General features: G+C 52.1%; 5 protein-coding genes across 5 annotated transcripts; 3 read left to right on the top strand and 2 right to left on the bottom strand.

Moving 5' to 3' along the window:
* Positions 1-471: 471 nt before the first annotated feature.
* On the bottom strand, positions 472-1,031 carry A1O5_04647 (uncharacterized protein; the record flags this gene model as incomplete). The annotated part of the gene is made up of 2 exons (XM_007745251.1): positions 472-730; positions 772-1,031. The coding sequence occupies 2 exons, from the start codon at positions 1,029-1,031 to the stop codon at positions 472-474; spliced, it is 519 nt and encodes a 172-aa protein (XP_007743441.1).
* Positions 1,032-1,448: 417 nt separating this feature from the next.
* On the bottom strand, positions 1,449-1,772 carry A1O5_04646 (uncharacterized protein; the record flags this gene model as incomplete). Its single annotated transcript, XM_007745250.1, has 1 exon — positions 1,449-1,772. The coding sequence occupies one exon, from the start codon at positions 1,770-1,772 to the stop codon at positions 1,449-1,451; it is 324 nt and encodes a 107-aa protein (XP_007743440.1).
* A 1,184-nt stretch (positions 1,773-2,956) lies between these two features.
* A1O5_04645 (uncharacterized protein) lies at positions 2,957-7,528 on the top strand (the record flags this gene model as incomplete). The annotated part of the gene is made up of 1 exon (XM_007745249.1): positions 2,957-7,528. The coding sequence occupies one exon, from the start codon at positions 2,957-2,959 to the stop codon at positions 7,526-7,528; it is 4,572 nt and encodes a 1,523-aa protein (XP_007743439.1).
* Positions 7,529-9,726: 2,198 nt separating this feature from the next.
* Positions 9,727-12,580, top strand: A1O5_04644 (uncharacterized protein; the record flags this gene model as incomplete). Its single annotated transcript, XM_007745248.1, has 4 exons — positions 9,727-9,924; positions 9,982-10,109; positions 10,176-10,555; positions 10,608-12,580. The coding sequence occupies 4 exons, from the start codon at positions 9,727-9,729 to the stop codon at positions 12,578-12,580; spliced, it is 2,679 nt and encodes an 892-aa protein (XP_007743438.1).
* A 1,223-nt stretch (positions 12,581-13,803) lies between these two features.
* Positions 13,804-14,757, top strand: A1O5_04643 (uncharacterized protein; the record flags this gene model as incomplete). Its single annotated transcript, XM_007745247.1, has 1 exon — positions 13,804-14,757. The coding sequence occupies one exon, from the start codon at positions 13,804-13,806 to the stop codon at positions 14,755-14,757; it is 954 nt and encodes a 317-aa protein (XP_007743437.1).
* Positions 14,758-14,978: the final 221 nt, after the last annotated feature.

Here is a 14,978-nt window from a genome sequence, read left to right as displayed (position 1 = left end):
CCAAGCCGGATTCAAAAAAAAAAATAAGTGGCCCAGTCTGTCACGGAATATATACCGCAAGAGTGCTCAATAACGTCAAAGTGTCCGCTATATCAAATACAATCAACAGAATAGGATGGATGACAGGGAGCCAATATGTCCAAGGTAAACGGAATGCTCTTCACCAACAAAGGCCACCTCCGTTCAGAACAGTGAAGGACTTTGCGAGTGCCACTTGTTTTTGAATCAAGCTTGCTGCGCAAAACAGTTCCATGCTTCAGTTCCCCGAAGATTTCCCTTCGAGCCCTCGATATTTGTTTCTCCAGCTAAGGAATACTACGCACGGCTTCAACATTCAGCGACTCACAGCTTCCGCCCGGCCGGTCGGGTCGAGGGACGTGCAACAAAATGAGGATCCAGCACTTCAAAGATCGGCCCAGGACCAAAAAGGTAAGGTATCAATGTCCCTGTGTCAATTTATGCTTGCGGAAATCATGCAGTAGTTGGGGTAGGTTGAAGCGCGATGTGCTGTCCCAACCGTTTCTCTCTAGCTTCTCTTCCTCCATTGGTAGGCAATCCCAACTCTTGTAGGATAGAAACAAGTCTCTGTCCCTCGATATTCGGAATGTCTCTCGATCTTGCAGGAAAGTCTTCGATGAGGGCATTCGTCAATGGACTCATTCGTGGTGTAAGTCGATCGGTGGGTCTCGTGAGATATGAATTTTGAACTCGAGCCGAGCTATTATATTCACTATAGAATTAAATTAGTACCTAGTATTGCAGATCAAAAACAAAACGTCCTTTGCAATGACTCGAGTAGTGAGAGTGTCGATTTTGTTGTCGAGCTGGTCAAATCTCTGATCCATTCGAACCATTTTCTGATCAAGTCGAGTAATCTGAACGGTCAGCTGCGCTAGGGCGTGTTGAATGGCATTGCCTTGAGCTAACGCAGACGCGTTTGGAAGCTTTGATAATTCCTCAGCGACACCGTGGAAACATTGTACCATACGAGCAGTGTCCGGCTGTGGCTCGAGAAGGTCCGCGGCCACCATGGTGGCGGTGGCGGTGGTGGTGGTTGTGGTGGTAGCGGAGGGTGGTGTTTTGTTTACTTAGGAGGGGTGAGCAAGGTGAGTCGCGTGCAGTTCTAGCTTAGCTTGGCATACGGAAACGCGAGAAAGAGGACCTCTCCGCGCTCCTTCTCTCAGCTCCCGTGGTCTACACAATTCCCTAGGCATCCATGTGCTCGAGATGGCATGAGGGAGAATAACAGAATGTCGAAAGGAGTATATTTGGACTCTCACGCCATGTGAGCTGGGCAGACCCGAGTTGATAACTCCCTAGTCGCCGTCTATGATCCGTACAGAATCGACGCCTGATCCTTGTCATGCTCTCTGTCCTCAGTTATATCTGCCCGACACCGAGACCCTCCCCGTCAAATTCTCGCCATCTCATCTTTCGCGCCTGATTGCTCAAGCACCGCCCTCTCTCTTTGCATACTCGTCCTCCATGCGCTCCGCGTACAGCGCATCGGCCTCTTTTTGCGTAACCCTCTTCTGCTCTCCCACTCCTCCATTGGTAATGCGTCCTTGGGGCGGCTGTCCTGCTCCTCCACTTGCAATGTTGTACTGTTGTTGGTCTACTGGGATCGTAGTCTTTGTTTTTGTCGTGGTCGTTTTCTTATGGCTGGCGGAGGCGCCTAATGAGAGGGAGCCTGAAACGGCGCCAGCAATGGAGGCGCCGGCATTGGCGACGGCCTCCGACGTCCTTTTGAAGAATCCAGCATCATCCGACATATTTGCGTAGATCTGGCAGAATGAGTGGTGGAAGGTACTTTTGGGATTCAGGGACCTTTCTGTCTAAGAAACGTGGATGGTGAATGTATCTTCAATGTGACCACGAGCCCTGTCAGGGAGAAAACATTCCAACGAGTGCGGGGCAGAACTGGGCAGGAATATATTTCCATGTCCCCCTAGAGAAAGGCTTTAAAAACAGGTTTTGGATGCGATTTTACCTTTTCGAGCTGTGCTTCTCACATGTCAAAGGGCAAAACCACGAGGGACCGACAAGGTGCCTGAAGATCACAGGTTGATGTCATAGGAATCTTCAAATGACCAAGAATAGAGGGCTGTATTGGAAATCCCGTGTCATTTGAGGCTCCGCGAATGAGGGAGTCACTTGTCCGTATTATAGCGTATTGTAATTGTAACTTGCCGTGATTGGCTTGAGTACCACCATTCAGTCTTGTGTCGCAGACAATCACAGCCTCGGTCGATTGTGTGTGAGACAATAACGAATGCTCACAATCAATAGATCAAGGGAATGGTTCTTTGTCTCGCACACATAGCAGTGCTTAGAATAGAAATTATCGGTAATAGATAATTTGGCGCGAATCCATGACTGGACCTGGAGCAAGAGAAACTACAAGCACTTATTTTCACATCCCTGAATCTTCAGCCTCGTGTCCCTATAAAGGGCTATATATCTACCAAAGCGCTATACGACACACATACAGACCACGACCCATCAGTGGGCATTGTCTATTATCTTTGTTGATGCATAGGGCTCCCTTGGAAGATATCAGTGTTTCGCACGGCCTGTGTTCAGACAACAAACAACAGTGTTGCAACTGCCTCGCCCATTTTTGTCACTCCAGCAATATCCAATAACTGTTAAATGCGTCCATTCAGCTCCTCAAACACCAGAATTCGCCCGCGTCTACCTCTCAACCTGCTGTTCCCTCTAGACATCCCTAGACAAAACACAGCAACTTCTTAATTCCTTACCGTCCACCCCCCGTTCTCATCAGACACAGAGACGTAGCCGCTCTTGCTACTTGTCAAGTTTACTTCATAACAAACCCTTCTACCTCCCTCGTCTGTCGAAAAGGCAGACAAAGATTTAATGAGAAGCACGGGACTTCGCAAACCCTGTCTGTTGATGCCACGAACAATCTCAATAAACCTCGAATACCTTCACCATGCTGTCCCTCAAGTGGATTCTCCTCTTCTGTCTTTGCTTCTTCAGCAATGTAGAAGCGATACCTCGCATCCTGACTCCAGACATCGGAGTCTTCGTGGGTGCAGCGGGCGCAGTCGGCTTCGCGGGCCTTGTAGGTTGGAATCTCCTAAGACCCTCAAAGACCGGGAATATCCCAGTACAATCCCATAGAGACAGAGTCACGTTCAGCGGTTCCAGTTTATTACCGATGCCAACGGCTACACCCACGGGTTTTGAAGCGCCCAGCATTGTCAAGACAGTCGTATCGAAAGGCAGCACAGATGTGGTTCCACAGTCGATGTGTCGTTCCGCTGTCCCAATGACACGATTCTTCGAGGTTGAAGCATGGAGCAATGGCACCATAATCTACATTGAAGAGATCGCTGGGCTCCGAGTTGGGGACCTCAACAACAGATATTCAAACGGCTCTGTCTCTGCGATGAAAGAGACTTTCACCCTTTCCGAAGAGCTCGAAGAGGACAACAGTCAGGCTAGCGGTGTTTCCTGGAGCATAAACATCCCTGAACCTCAACCGCCTGCGCTCAATGTGTCCTCTTCACCGTGGGAGCTTGCCTGGATCTTTTTAAATGTGCATGCAGACAGAAAGTTGAGGCCAGTCATCGAGTCTGCCAGAAGAGACTTCTTTATCGTCCTAGACTTCTTGAACAAAGCGCTCACTCTGATCCTGAAACTGGTATCAACTCATCCAGCAAGGGCCGTATTTATTCTGGTCGGCGTTCCACTGGTGACCAAGTTCGGTTCTGCGGTGGCAAGGAGAGGCCTCATAATGCTGTCCCTCTATGCTCCTCTCATTATCCTCCTTCTGCAAGACAATTTAGACAGATATATCGGGTGGTATGCAGGGAGAGAAGAAGAACCAGAGCTCAACACCGAGGTTGCTACTGAGCCTCTGCCTGTTGAAGAGCAAGTGTCTACCCCCGAATTGCAAACGGAAGCTCCACTGGACTTGACCCCAGCAGGTGATGAAGAAGACAGTCTCCCCGGGGAGTTTTTTGATGCAGCGGAGCGTGATAATGAGGAGAGCCTCCCCGGAGAGTTCCTCGATTCCGCAGAACACTTACCATCGTTAGGACCAGTGGAAGCCTCTCCGCTAACTTGTGATCCTGAGAATTATAAAGCCACTGGAATCTTCAAAGCGCCGCCAGCGTCAAAGGTATCGCAGCTATCGCCTTCCCGGAAGACAAGTATTAGACAGCGGACCGATGAGAATCAAATGCATGGACGTCTCCTCCGTGACCAATTGTTTGGCAGACGCTGGAAAGACTCTACCTCAACAGCTGCCCAGGGGCTGGAAGACCTCAGTTCCAGGAAAGCGCTGGAAGAACAGGCCGAGCCTTCACACCTGCAGAAACCAGGAGTTCCGACTGAGAGTCACGATCAGCTCCAACCAGCTCATCTGGTCGCAGAGGAATCTGAATGCACTGTTACTCTCGAATCCGAGCAAGTGCCTTCCCCACAATCGAGCTCGAGCATCATGCCTTGTTCAACAGACATTCCCATGTTCCAACAGTCGCACGGGAACGAACCTGTAGAGAGACAGCTCGAGTCAACTGTCTCCGACAAGCATGACGACGTGACGTCCAGATCCTTCCCCACTGGGATATATAACGATACTGTGTCGACAGAGACTGAGTCTTCCTTTCACTCCGGTTTACATCATGGTCCCATGCCGCAACCTGGGCAAGGGCAACCTGCCATGTATGCTTCCGAACCCACTTCTCCAGAAGGCGAAAGCATCATCTTGCCTTCTGAGACCGTCCATTCTCCCACGCATTCAAATATTTCGTCGATTCCTACGGAGGACGACAAGAAGATCGAGGATGACAAGGACGAGAACGGCAGTCCACAGGGCCCTGGTCCATCAACACGCATACTAGAAGCAATTCCAGAAGAGGAACAGCCCGAGGAGAGCACAGACAACTCTCTTCACAACAACGATGGCAATAGCAACGACCAAGCATGCCGCAAAGGATCGACCAGTAAAAACCCGCTCTCCCCGACCAGATTTGGCAGTGCCGGCGGAGTTGCGTACGACTTTGGCTCTGCCCTGGCTACCGCACAAGAAAGACTGAAGGAATTAACTCGACCTTCTATTCGAGGGACCGATGGTGCCTCTGGAGCCACTGGCGACTGCACCGACTGTGGCACCACTGAATTTGGCTACTTGCTCGATTCAAACGCCCCTGTCTCGACTCCGTCAAAGCAGCCAATTGTCGACGTGTTCAATGGTACAGGCGGTGGTCGTCGCGGTGGACTCCGGAGCCAGACACAAGCAGTAGGTACAGCGGCTAGTCGGTCTGAACGTGGCCGTGGGGTCACCTTTGCAACAGAATCTGACGGATCAGTCGTCAACCAGACGTACTACTTCCAGATAGAGGAGGCGCCTGTAGCATTGCGAGACTCGATGGTCGTAGATGCACAAGGACAACAAGCCACTGGCGTTCAAGTTTCGACCGAGCAACCGCCCGCGGCATTGCCGGACTCAATGCTTGTAGATGCGCAAGGACAACAAGCCACAGGCGTTCAAGTTTCGACAGAGCAACCGCCTTCGGTCGTTTCTGCATCTGCTGGCGAGCAACAACCATTCAACTTCGTTGCACCAGATCCCGCCCCCGGATATAAAACTCAAGCAGAAGAGGAGCCCCATGTTGCGTCTCAAGTCACCCCTGCTTTCTTCTCGGCCTTGGATTCCTGGAGCCGCATGCCTGCCGACTACCGAACGCAAGCTCTTGCAGAGTGGGCATTGGGACCTCAGATCTTACCCCCTGTTGCCAACACGGCGGAGCCAGAGCCTATTGAAGCGGCAGAGGCTGCGGCAGAGGCCGAGCCTTCCCAATCTGTGCCACACCTGGTGAACACCGATGAGATCTTGTCGGCCTCGATGTCTGGACTATTTCTGGGGCAGGATCCAGTGAATATGGATTATGAACACGACGGCCCTGCACACGAAGTTCCATTTGCACAACAAGTTTCTCAGGGTCCCCCTGTGTCACCGCAGTCCGCAGTTCAAGAACAGGCTGCTGCAATCGCGCTAGGATACAGGCCTGCACATCCGGTTAGCATGGATAGTCAGCAGCACGACTCTGCAGCTTCGCACCAACCTAGGTCGCTGGAAGCCCAAGCTCATCCGGTGGAAATGCGGGACGAGTACATGGCAGATGTGGCCGCGGTTTCCGCATTCGATAAAGGTTCAACATCCGACACTCCCCAGGCCAGCAGTACCCCTGCTTATCCGTCGATATTCCCACAATCGCAGGGCGACGGCTTTCCTCACTCCCCACTTCCTGGTTTAGACTTCTATCAACAAGCGGACCTGGAAGCTGAACGGCGTCAGAGAGATGAATTCCGTCACTTACCCCAACGCAACCGGGCCACTCAATACAGAGGATCTGACCGAAAACCCTTGCCAATGGAGTCTGTACGTTTCCGATGCGAGCCTTCACAGCGAAGTGTGTTTCTTAGAGACTCTTCTCAGCAGACTCCGCATAAGGGTCCACCTCAGCCCGCAGAGACCCTCTTGTCGAACATGAGTAACGCGGCGACTCCACAGAATCCAGGCAATCAGGCTTTCCAAAGTAGCGACATCCCAGCGGGTGGGACACAGTCCCAAGTCAGAGCAGCCGAAACGGGACAAGATAGTCAACACTCGACGCCAAGCCGTGGCTCTAAGGACGATGCCCAAAAAGAAAGCGACGCGACGGTTGATGACCTTTCATTTGAGGAAGAAGATATCCAGAACCAAAGCGGAAGGGTCAGTCAATTCCCTCCACTTGAAGACGACGTCGCAGGACACGCAGTCACAGACTCAGGCTCGGAAGCCGAATTCATTGCGGAAGGCCAAGGAGATTCTCTGGACGATGAGTTCGACGCTGCCCAACTTGCATACTTTCGACTAAGAGAAGAGTGTGAAGCGCAGCGCCGGCAGATGGAAGAGGAAAGAGGCAATGCCCATCCTGCTAGTGGTGAACAAGATCTGGATGAAGACGAAGAGAGTGAGAGTGAAGAGGAATCGGACGAAGAGGGGAGAGAGGACCCTTGGGGCGAAGACGACGAAGACGAAGACGAAGACGAAGAAGAAGAACAAGACAATCACGGCGACGGAGGAGACGAGCACGGTGGCAGTGGAGGATCCCAACAAGAACAAAGGCCGAGCGATATTGAGGACTTCGATGACCGCGACGAGGATGAAAAACACGATGAAGACTGGAGTGAGGACGCCTTACTGGGCGAAGAAGACGGCTTCCCTTGCAGGGACCGAATTTTTCGTGAGCTCAGCCGACTAGAGCAAAAGGTCCCCCAGCCTTTCGAGATACCCGAACCAACGCGAATATTCGTCAACCGCAAGCAAGCCTACGTCCATGCATCGGTGGCCAAACACATCTGGTGGTGTGTCACGGCGCAAGGCAGAGAATGGTTGTTCAATAATTGGGATGGTATCAGAAAATCACATGGTTGGGACATGATAGAACGTTGCCAAGAGACTGTCGACAGGCATGAGGAGGTGGAGGCCCAGCGGGAAGCGCAGTATTGAGGCAGCAGGGAGAGGCTCGCCCCCATCTTGTCGGGGAATCATAGTTGTCCCTAGGATCCAATGCACAAACAGATGACCGTTTTTTTACGCACCTCTGGTTCAAGATTTCGCTCTCGCCTTGTTTAAACACACCGACATCCTGCCGACTCGGGAAAGTAAAAAGCGACGTCGGGTCACACGACTCCAGGATCGGATTGTTCCTTGCAATAATCTGCGAGGTCTTTTCTGCGCCCCGGGATCTTGAGTAACTACCGAACTTCGAGTGCTTGGAGATCGACCCAAGGAACGGTAATACACCAAAAATGGCTCATTTGTCCCAACCTCGTGAAAACAAAGGACTACAAGTAGATGATTTAGTCAGCCTGCCACCTTTTCTGGACCATCCCGGAGCATGATTATGAAGGAGGAGGCAGGGGTGGCTTACCAGAGGCCGCCACGTGAGGAGCCACTCCCCTGGGCACCCTCGGCAGATTCGGCCGAGTGAGTTGGGGCCAGAGCCCGTTTTCGAGAAGAGTCGAACATTGCGAGAATACCGAGAATCCGATCGAGGAATCGAAGGGGAGCAGAGAGCAACATGAGGCCACTCGGACCATTAATCGGGTCCGCCGGCGCGAAAGGGCACCGAATCCGAGTATACGATAGAACGGCGCCATATCAAGCTTTGCAGGTATCTTGCTGCAATTGGAGGAGACGCTGCAGGAATTTACGGAGACGGAGGCGGAGCACGCTCGAGAGCGGAGCGGATGAAAGGAACTCTTGAATTGAGTCGTCGCCTTTCTGCGCTGGAGGGTGACCTGAGGGTCAATCGAAGGAGAAAAGAACGACGACGATACGACGATGCGTAGGAGTCATGTTCCCCCTTTTCAATTTCGTGGAGAAAGCTTCCCATGAGGAGACAAGAGGCCGGGAGATGAGAGAAGACAGGGTTTAGTCGTACGGAGGACTGAATCGAGGTGGATGAAACTGATTTGTCTTTCCGGAAGAAGTGAGCTGAGGGATGCGAGCTGGCGAGTTTCTCAGTTGAGACCGCATTGTCGTAGTCTGATACACCCCCGGGGAGAATCCAAGGACGAAGCGAGCAAGTGGTACACGCCGTGAAGCTTGTCCTAGCTGCGATGGTTCGATGGCGGAGCGTTCGCAGTTTGCTGACCGCAGACGCAACTGAGAAAGGAAATAAAGCCTTGATACATGGCAGTCTCCGGCCAAATGCCTTAACCCCGGTCCCTACAGATGCCCGGAAAGCAAGAAAGAGATGAACAGAACGGGGGAGGCGGGCCAACATGTCAATGATGGAATGATGAAATCGTCAATCAGTGGAAATAGCCGCCAGCCTCTGCCCCATCGAATGAGATGGTTGGCAGCATACCGGGGTGGTTCGGAGAAGGCGAGGGGGTCAGGAAATGCAAATACTGGTGCCTGGAGCATGGAGGTTTGGAGCCTGGGAGCCTGGGAGCCTTGGAGCCCGTAGCTGGGTGGTCGGGCTCGGTATGATGCCCCCCTTTGAGCATGGGCATCCAGACGGTGGGGGAGTTGGAGAGCGGTTCAAATGACCCTGGCACCACTGATGGCCCCTAGGTGGCAGGGGGGGGGATCACTTACCACTCTGAAACCCGCAGGGCTGCCCGCCATCGTCATAGCCGGCCGACTAGCTAACACAAATAGGCTTGGTGCCCATTGCCCACAGGTGTCCTAACTCTGAATAGCTATGGGTGACGGGCCTGGTGGCTCGGGACCCCTGCCCGCGGGCTGCTCGTAAATCGTATCTGATCATGGTCCTCGCTGCGACTAATACTTGATACACTTTCAACCTTCCTGAAATTCCTGAACACGACCTCTTTTTCTGCCTGATTAATCGCCTTATACCACGCTCCCTCAAGTTATTTTGCCCATTTCTGAATTTCCCCAATCTTTTTTTGCTAGTGAGCTTTGCTGCCCGCAGATCCTCATCCTTCCAAAGCCATTCCATCAACCTTCTGCCCACCCTCTCAGTTCCGTCCCATGCCCCAGTGGCGAGAAAATCGTTTCAAGAAGGTCCCGTACACAATGAGTCCTGCGGCTGACTCCTCCTGAACAACTCCGATTTCCCGTCCTGTCCCAACCGGGTGCCTGCATTCAGCGTAGTTCTACGAGTCCTTCTTCAGCTTATACGAACCTCTGTCGAGATCCTACGGTGGCGGCGGCGACAACGGAACGTCATCATGGACCCTCGAGGCAGCATTGATGGCCTGGGTTATGACATGTCCCAGTTCGTTTCTCCGCAGCCTCCTCAGATCTTTGGAGCATATAACGCCGATGGCACTCCTATACCCCCAATTCTACCACCAGGTGCATATTTTGGTGATTTCAATGATGGAGGCGCCGACGAGAACGATCCCAAACGCCGGCGCATTGCAAGGGTGCGCCTCCATACATAGCTATCAAACAAGAACCGTGCTTTCTGACGGCGATTGCAGGCTTGCGATATGTGCAGGAAGAAAAAGATCAAGTGTGACGGCAAGATGCCCAAATGCGGTCACTGCATAAACTACAAGACGGAATGTATCTTCACACAGGTCGAGAAGAAGCGTAATCCTCCAAAGGGGTATGTAATCTTAGATCCCTGCGCAAAAAAGAGAGAATCGAGACTGGAAACTGATGGCCATGACAGGGCGAAATATATCGAGGGTCTGGAAAACCGCCTCGGGCGCATGGAGTCACTCTTGCGGATGTCTGGCCTCCTCAGCGAAGAAGAAGCAGGGAAGACGGATTTGGGGACGTTGGAGAAGCGTCTCGCTGAAAAGGCCTCTTCTAGGGAATTCTCAGCCCACAAGACAGACTCTCCAGGTGCCACAAAGAGTAGCGCAAATTCTGCAACCGCCGAAAACTCCCCCCGACCTGGCTCACAACGGGACTCCCTCGAAACCCCCCGGGACAATATAACGTCACCAAGTACAGATGGAGAGAAAACAGGGCGGGAAGATGTAGAAAATCTTTCCGAGGCCATGTGCTCGCTGGTCACCAACAACGTCGGGGAGACCAGATACATTGGTATGTATTTTTCTTCTTGCATTTCTACGTCATCTCTCCTAACTGAGGCTAGGATCGTCGTCGGCCTTCTCTATCTTCTCAAGTAAGGGGATCGAGTGGGTCAATGAAAAGACTGGGGACACATCTTTCCAGGAAACTATTCAAAACGCCGTCAACGAAGACGATACCAAATGGCAGTACTGGAAGCCCGAGGTGTTTGGAGACATCTTCGTTCGCCGAGTCTTCAAGCCGCTGCCGCCCAAAGAAGAGGCTTTGTCCCTATTCAAGGACTTCTTTGAGAACTTCAACTGCATGTTCCCATTGTTCCATGAACCTACTTTTATGCATCTCGTCGAGAAACAATATTCCAAAGACCCCTATGAGGGAAGTGGGTGGTGGGCGAGCATCAACGTCGCACTCGCAATTGCCTACCGCATCAGGGTCATGAGTAACGTTGTTCCACAAGAAGACGACCAGAAGGCGTGGCTGTATCTGAAAAATGCGATGGGAGTCATCACTGAACTGACCATGCGAAATACCGACCTTCTCAGTGTCCAGGCTCTTCTGGGGATGGCTCTATTCTTGCAAGGCACACCAAACCCCCAGCCATCGTTCTTTCTGATCGCGGCTGCCATCAGATGCTCACATACGATAGGACTTCACAAGCGAGGTTCAGCATTCAACCTCAATCCTATCGAAGTGGAGCAACGCAAACGCGTCTTCTGGATTGGGTACCTGCTCGACAAAGACGCCTGCCTGCGGGCTGGGAGACCACCGGCGCAGGACGACGATGACATGAATGTCGAGCTGCCCTCCGAAGACCCTCCTGATAACATTGGAAACGTCCCTTTGGCGGACGGTAAGAGCAAGATTAACCTCTTCCGCCTGATGTGTGAATTTGCCATCATATCAAGCAAGGTGTATCGTCAACTCTACTCTGTCAGAGCCTCGAAGCAGAGCGATGGCGAGCTTCTGAACACCATCGGCGAGCTCGACAAAGAACTGGAAGCTTGGAAGGACAGCATTCCTCTGGACTTCCGACCAGAACACGAAATCAAGACGTCTCACACCCCGCTCATTTTGCATATTGTTGTCCTCCATTTCTCATACTACAACTGTCTGACAACAATTCACCGGATGTCAGTTCACCATGGCTATTGGACCAGCCGACTGTCGGAATATGCCATCCAAGGACTCAACGCTAGGCCCCTCAATCCAAGGGTTTTTTCCTCTGCGGCACTCTGCGTTTCAGCTGCACGGGCCTCGATCCACCTCATCAAATACATCCCGCAGGGAGATTTCGCTTGCGTCTGGCTAATCCTATACTTCCCAGTCTCGGCACTTGTCACCCTGTTTGCAAATATCCTGCAGAACCCCCAAGACACCCGCGCAAGAGCCGACATTAAGCTGATGGACCTCGTCGTCAATTTCCTGTCGAATGTTGCGCATGACGAAGGTACCGGATCGTTGAACCGCATGCTCACTGTCTGTTCGGAATTCGCCCGCATTGCTAGAGTGGTGATTGAAAAGGCCGAGAAGGAAGGCTCAAAACGGAAACGCAGGCTTGTCCCCGAGGAAGTCATGCGTGTCAATCAATCAGCCATGGCGCAAGCACAGTCGCAGATCAATGGGCGCAATGCTGGGTCTCGAAGATCAAGCGGCGCCGGAGCCTCACCACGTACCGCTTCAGGCAACGTACCGTCGACTTCCACTACTGCCGTACCTGTGACGCCCGTTGCTGGTAATGCTACAGGCAACAACCTGAATCCTAACAACCAGTTCTTCAACATGCCGGCGTTTGACAACGATTATGCCGACATGATCTCAGCGCCGGGCCTCAGCCCAGACCTCGGAAGTCAGCAAATGCCCAGCTCGACGATGTCGCCTCTGAACGTTGGTTCTTTCCAACAACCTTTTGTCCCTCAGGATTTGTGGCAGATGCCTATGACTTTCGAGTGGGATTGGGCAGAGACATTTGGGCAGCCTACTTATAACGACTTTATCTTGAGTGACAATATGAATGATGGGATGATGCCTCGACAATGATGTATGATGGAAATATACCTTTGCCAGCTTGTACATGAAAATACCACAGTCAGCTCTGGACCTACGATGGCGTTCATGGCGAAAAGGAAATCCACTCTCTCATGCAGAGAGTCAGGTGTTCCACTTGGGCGACACTGTACCAATACATGATACCCCTATTCTTGCATTTCAAACCCTTGTGTACCTTCCCATGCTTCCTTTCTCGCCCACACTGATACTGTTCCTACCGCTTGAAGGCGACTGAGGTATGTTGGCCCTGTCCATGTTTAACCTCGTTGGGCAAAGCCTCCCCTTGTGCGTAGCCTTGGCTAATATTGAAAATACAGATATCTTGGTACTCTGAAGCATCCGGTCGGGTCTGGCAGTAATATGATTCTAACAATCTGCTGGTTGAAATGGGTTGTATTGATTTCATTCACTTTCAGAGCAAATTTTTGTTTTTCCATTCCTATTCGCTTCCAAAACAATCTCTTCCTCAAACTCATTTCTTTCATCGCCCTTGAATAGACATTATCCCGTTTCTTGTAAGCAGAGTTTTCCTCCCTGATCCGCGTTCTCGCAGAACTGCTCAGCAACAGAGTCAAACATACCCCTTCTGCAAGAACATCATATCACCGGTCTTCCTGGCTCGACGCTTTGTTTGCGAGATCCTCGCTGTTGAGAGAATAAGTACGCACCTTCTAGTCAAGCACATAAGCCCCAGCCTTTTCAGCAGGTTCGGTGACCACACGTTTCCCGGACATTATCTACAACATAGTCATACCCTAAGCGTCTCCCTCAGCAGCTTGATCATGGCAGCCAACAACGTTTTGTGGATGACGGTCCTTGATCGCGTGGGTGTGTTTGATTGGTGGAATGCCTCTTCTAGACGTTTTCAGCGTTCTACATATTCTCCACTCAGCAGCAAACACCAAGACTCCCCGCTCAATGCGAAGGATTCTTCGAGGGGGTCCCTCTTCGCTTCCGAATCTTGGATCGAAGGCCAAAGCTTCGTTGTGCCGAAGGCCCAAACCAGATCTATCAACGGTCACGTCGTCAAAGAGGAGCCCCTCCTCAAGACATGCATTCCTCTACCAGCCGAGGAAGGGGTCTTGCGACCGATGTGTCCAGTAATCCAGCGACAACCTTGCGTTGAGTTGGGCGAAGTCCCTTCTCTTCCTCAACCCTCTGCTGTGCGCAGCTTGGGGTCCGGATCCCCAAACGAACCGTCGTCATTCTTGATCATGCTCTTTGTTGGTGCCATTCTACTCATCAGCTATTTCAAAAAATGCCTCGATCGACTCAACCGAGGATTGCCAGATCCAGAAGCGGTAGAGGACCCTCAAAGAAAAGAGGAGCCCGACCGCGAAGACCAAAAGCGCACTCTTGAAGACCAGGCCCAATTCGCTCTTGTCCCCATGGATGGTCTGGTCCGTGCCTCTTCCTGCCGCAATCAAGAGCTCCGAGACGAGCGACATGAATTCTCTGTCAAGCTCGCCGAAGCAAGAAGGTCCATGGCAGACCAGAAAAATGTCATCTCTGAACAGAAAGGCATAAATGCCGAAAGAGACTCCACGATCAAGGAGCAAGGGGGCATCATTGCCGAAAAAGACTCCAAGATCAATGGGCAACAAGACGCTCTGGCCCGACTCACCGAAATGTTGGAGATCCTGCGCCAGAAGGAGGAGGAGATGAAGGAGAAGGAGAGCATCATTGCTCGACTGATGGAAGAAAAGCAGGCGGCCACGGAAAAAGCGAGCGCGCTTAGTGACACCAGGGATCGCTTGACGACCCAACTTGAAGAGAAGATGCAGGAGCTGCGCAAAGCGACTTATTTCGACAAGGACCTCTCGCGTCGGAGGGAAGAGCAGCTTACAAAGCAAAACAAAAGACTACACAACTGCACCCTCCACATCAAGGATCTCAAGGCGCAGGTCCAGGGGCTCGGCCATGTGCCTGTTTCACCACCAGCGGTGGGAGACGGGACTGCGCCTACGCCATCTTCTTCTACAGTGGAAGAGGCAGATCCTGTTGCATCTCCTGTGACACCCTCCGCCGTCGCGTCCCCTACTGGCCCGCAATCTATGATGCAGAGCCGCTGGGCAGAGGCGACGCCTCCAACCCAACCTGCTGCATTTCGCGGTAAGGGGCAAGGACGGGGTCGAGGTGGATGCGTTAGGGGCGGACGTCGACCATGAAGTCCTTGTCGAAACAAGAACGGCGGAGGGAGGGAGGAAGGTGATCGGCGATTGGCAGGACGGCCCAGGTGAAGGATCATGGAAATTCATGGACGTTTTTCAGTGTACTGACAATATGGCAAGACGGCCAAATGTAGGAGAGTGGGAATTCATGGACGTTTCTCAGCGTGATATCGACAGATTGACAGATTGATAGTACGGCGGGGGGGCCCAGACGGAGG

Source organism: Cladophialophora psammophila, assembly GCF_000585535.1.
Source record: "Cladophialophora psammophila CBS 110553 chromosome Unknown aczJe-supercont1.6, whole genome shotgun sequence".
NCBI classification, from domain to species: Eukaryota; Fungi; Ascomycota; class Eurotiomycetes; order Chaetothyriales; family Herpotrichiellaceae; genus Cladophialophora; species Cladophialophora psammophila.
This window is presented reverse-complemented; position numbering and strand designations above follow the sequence as displayed.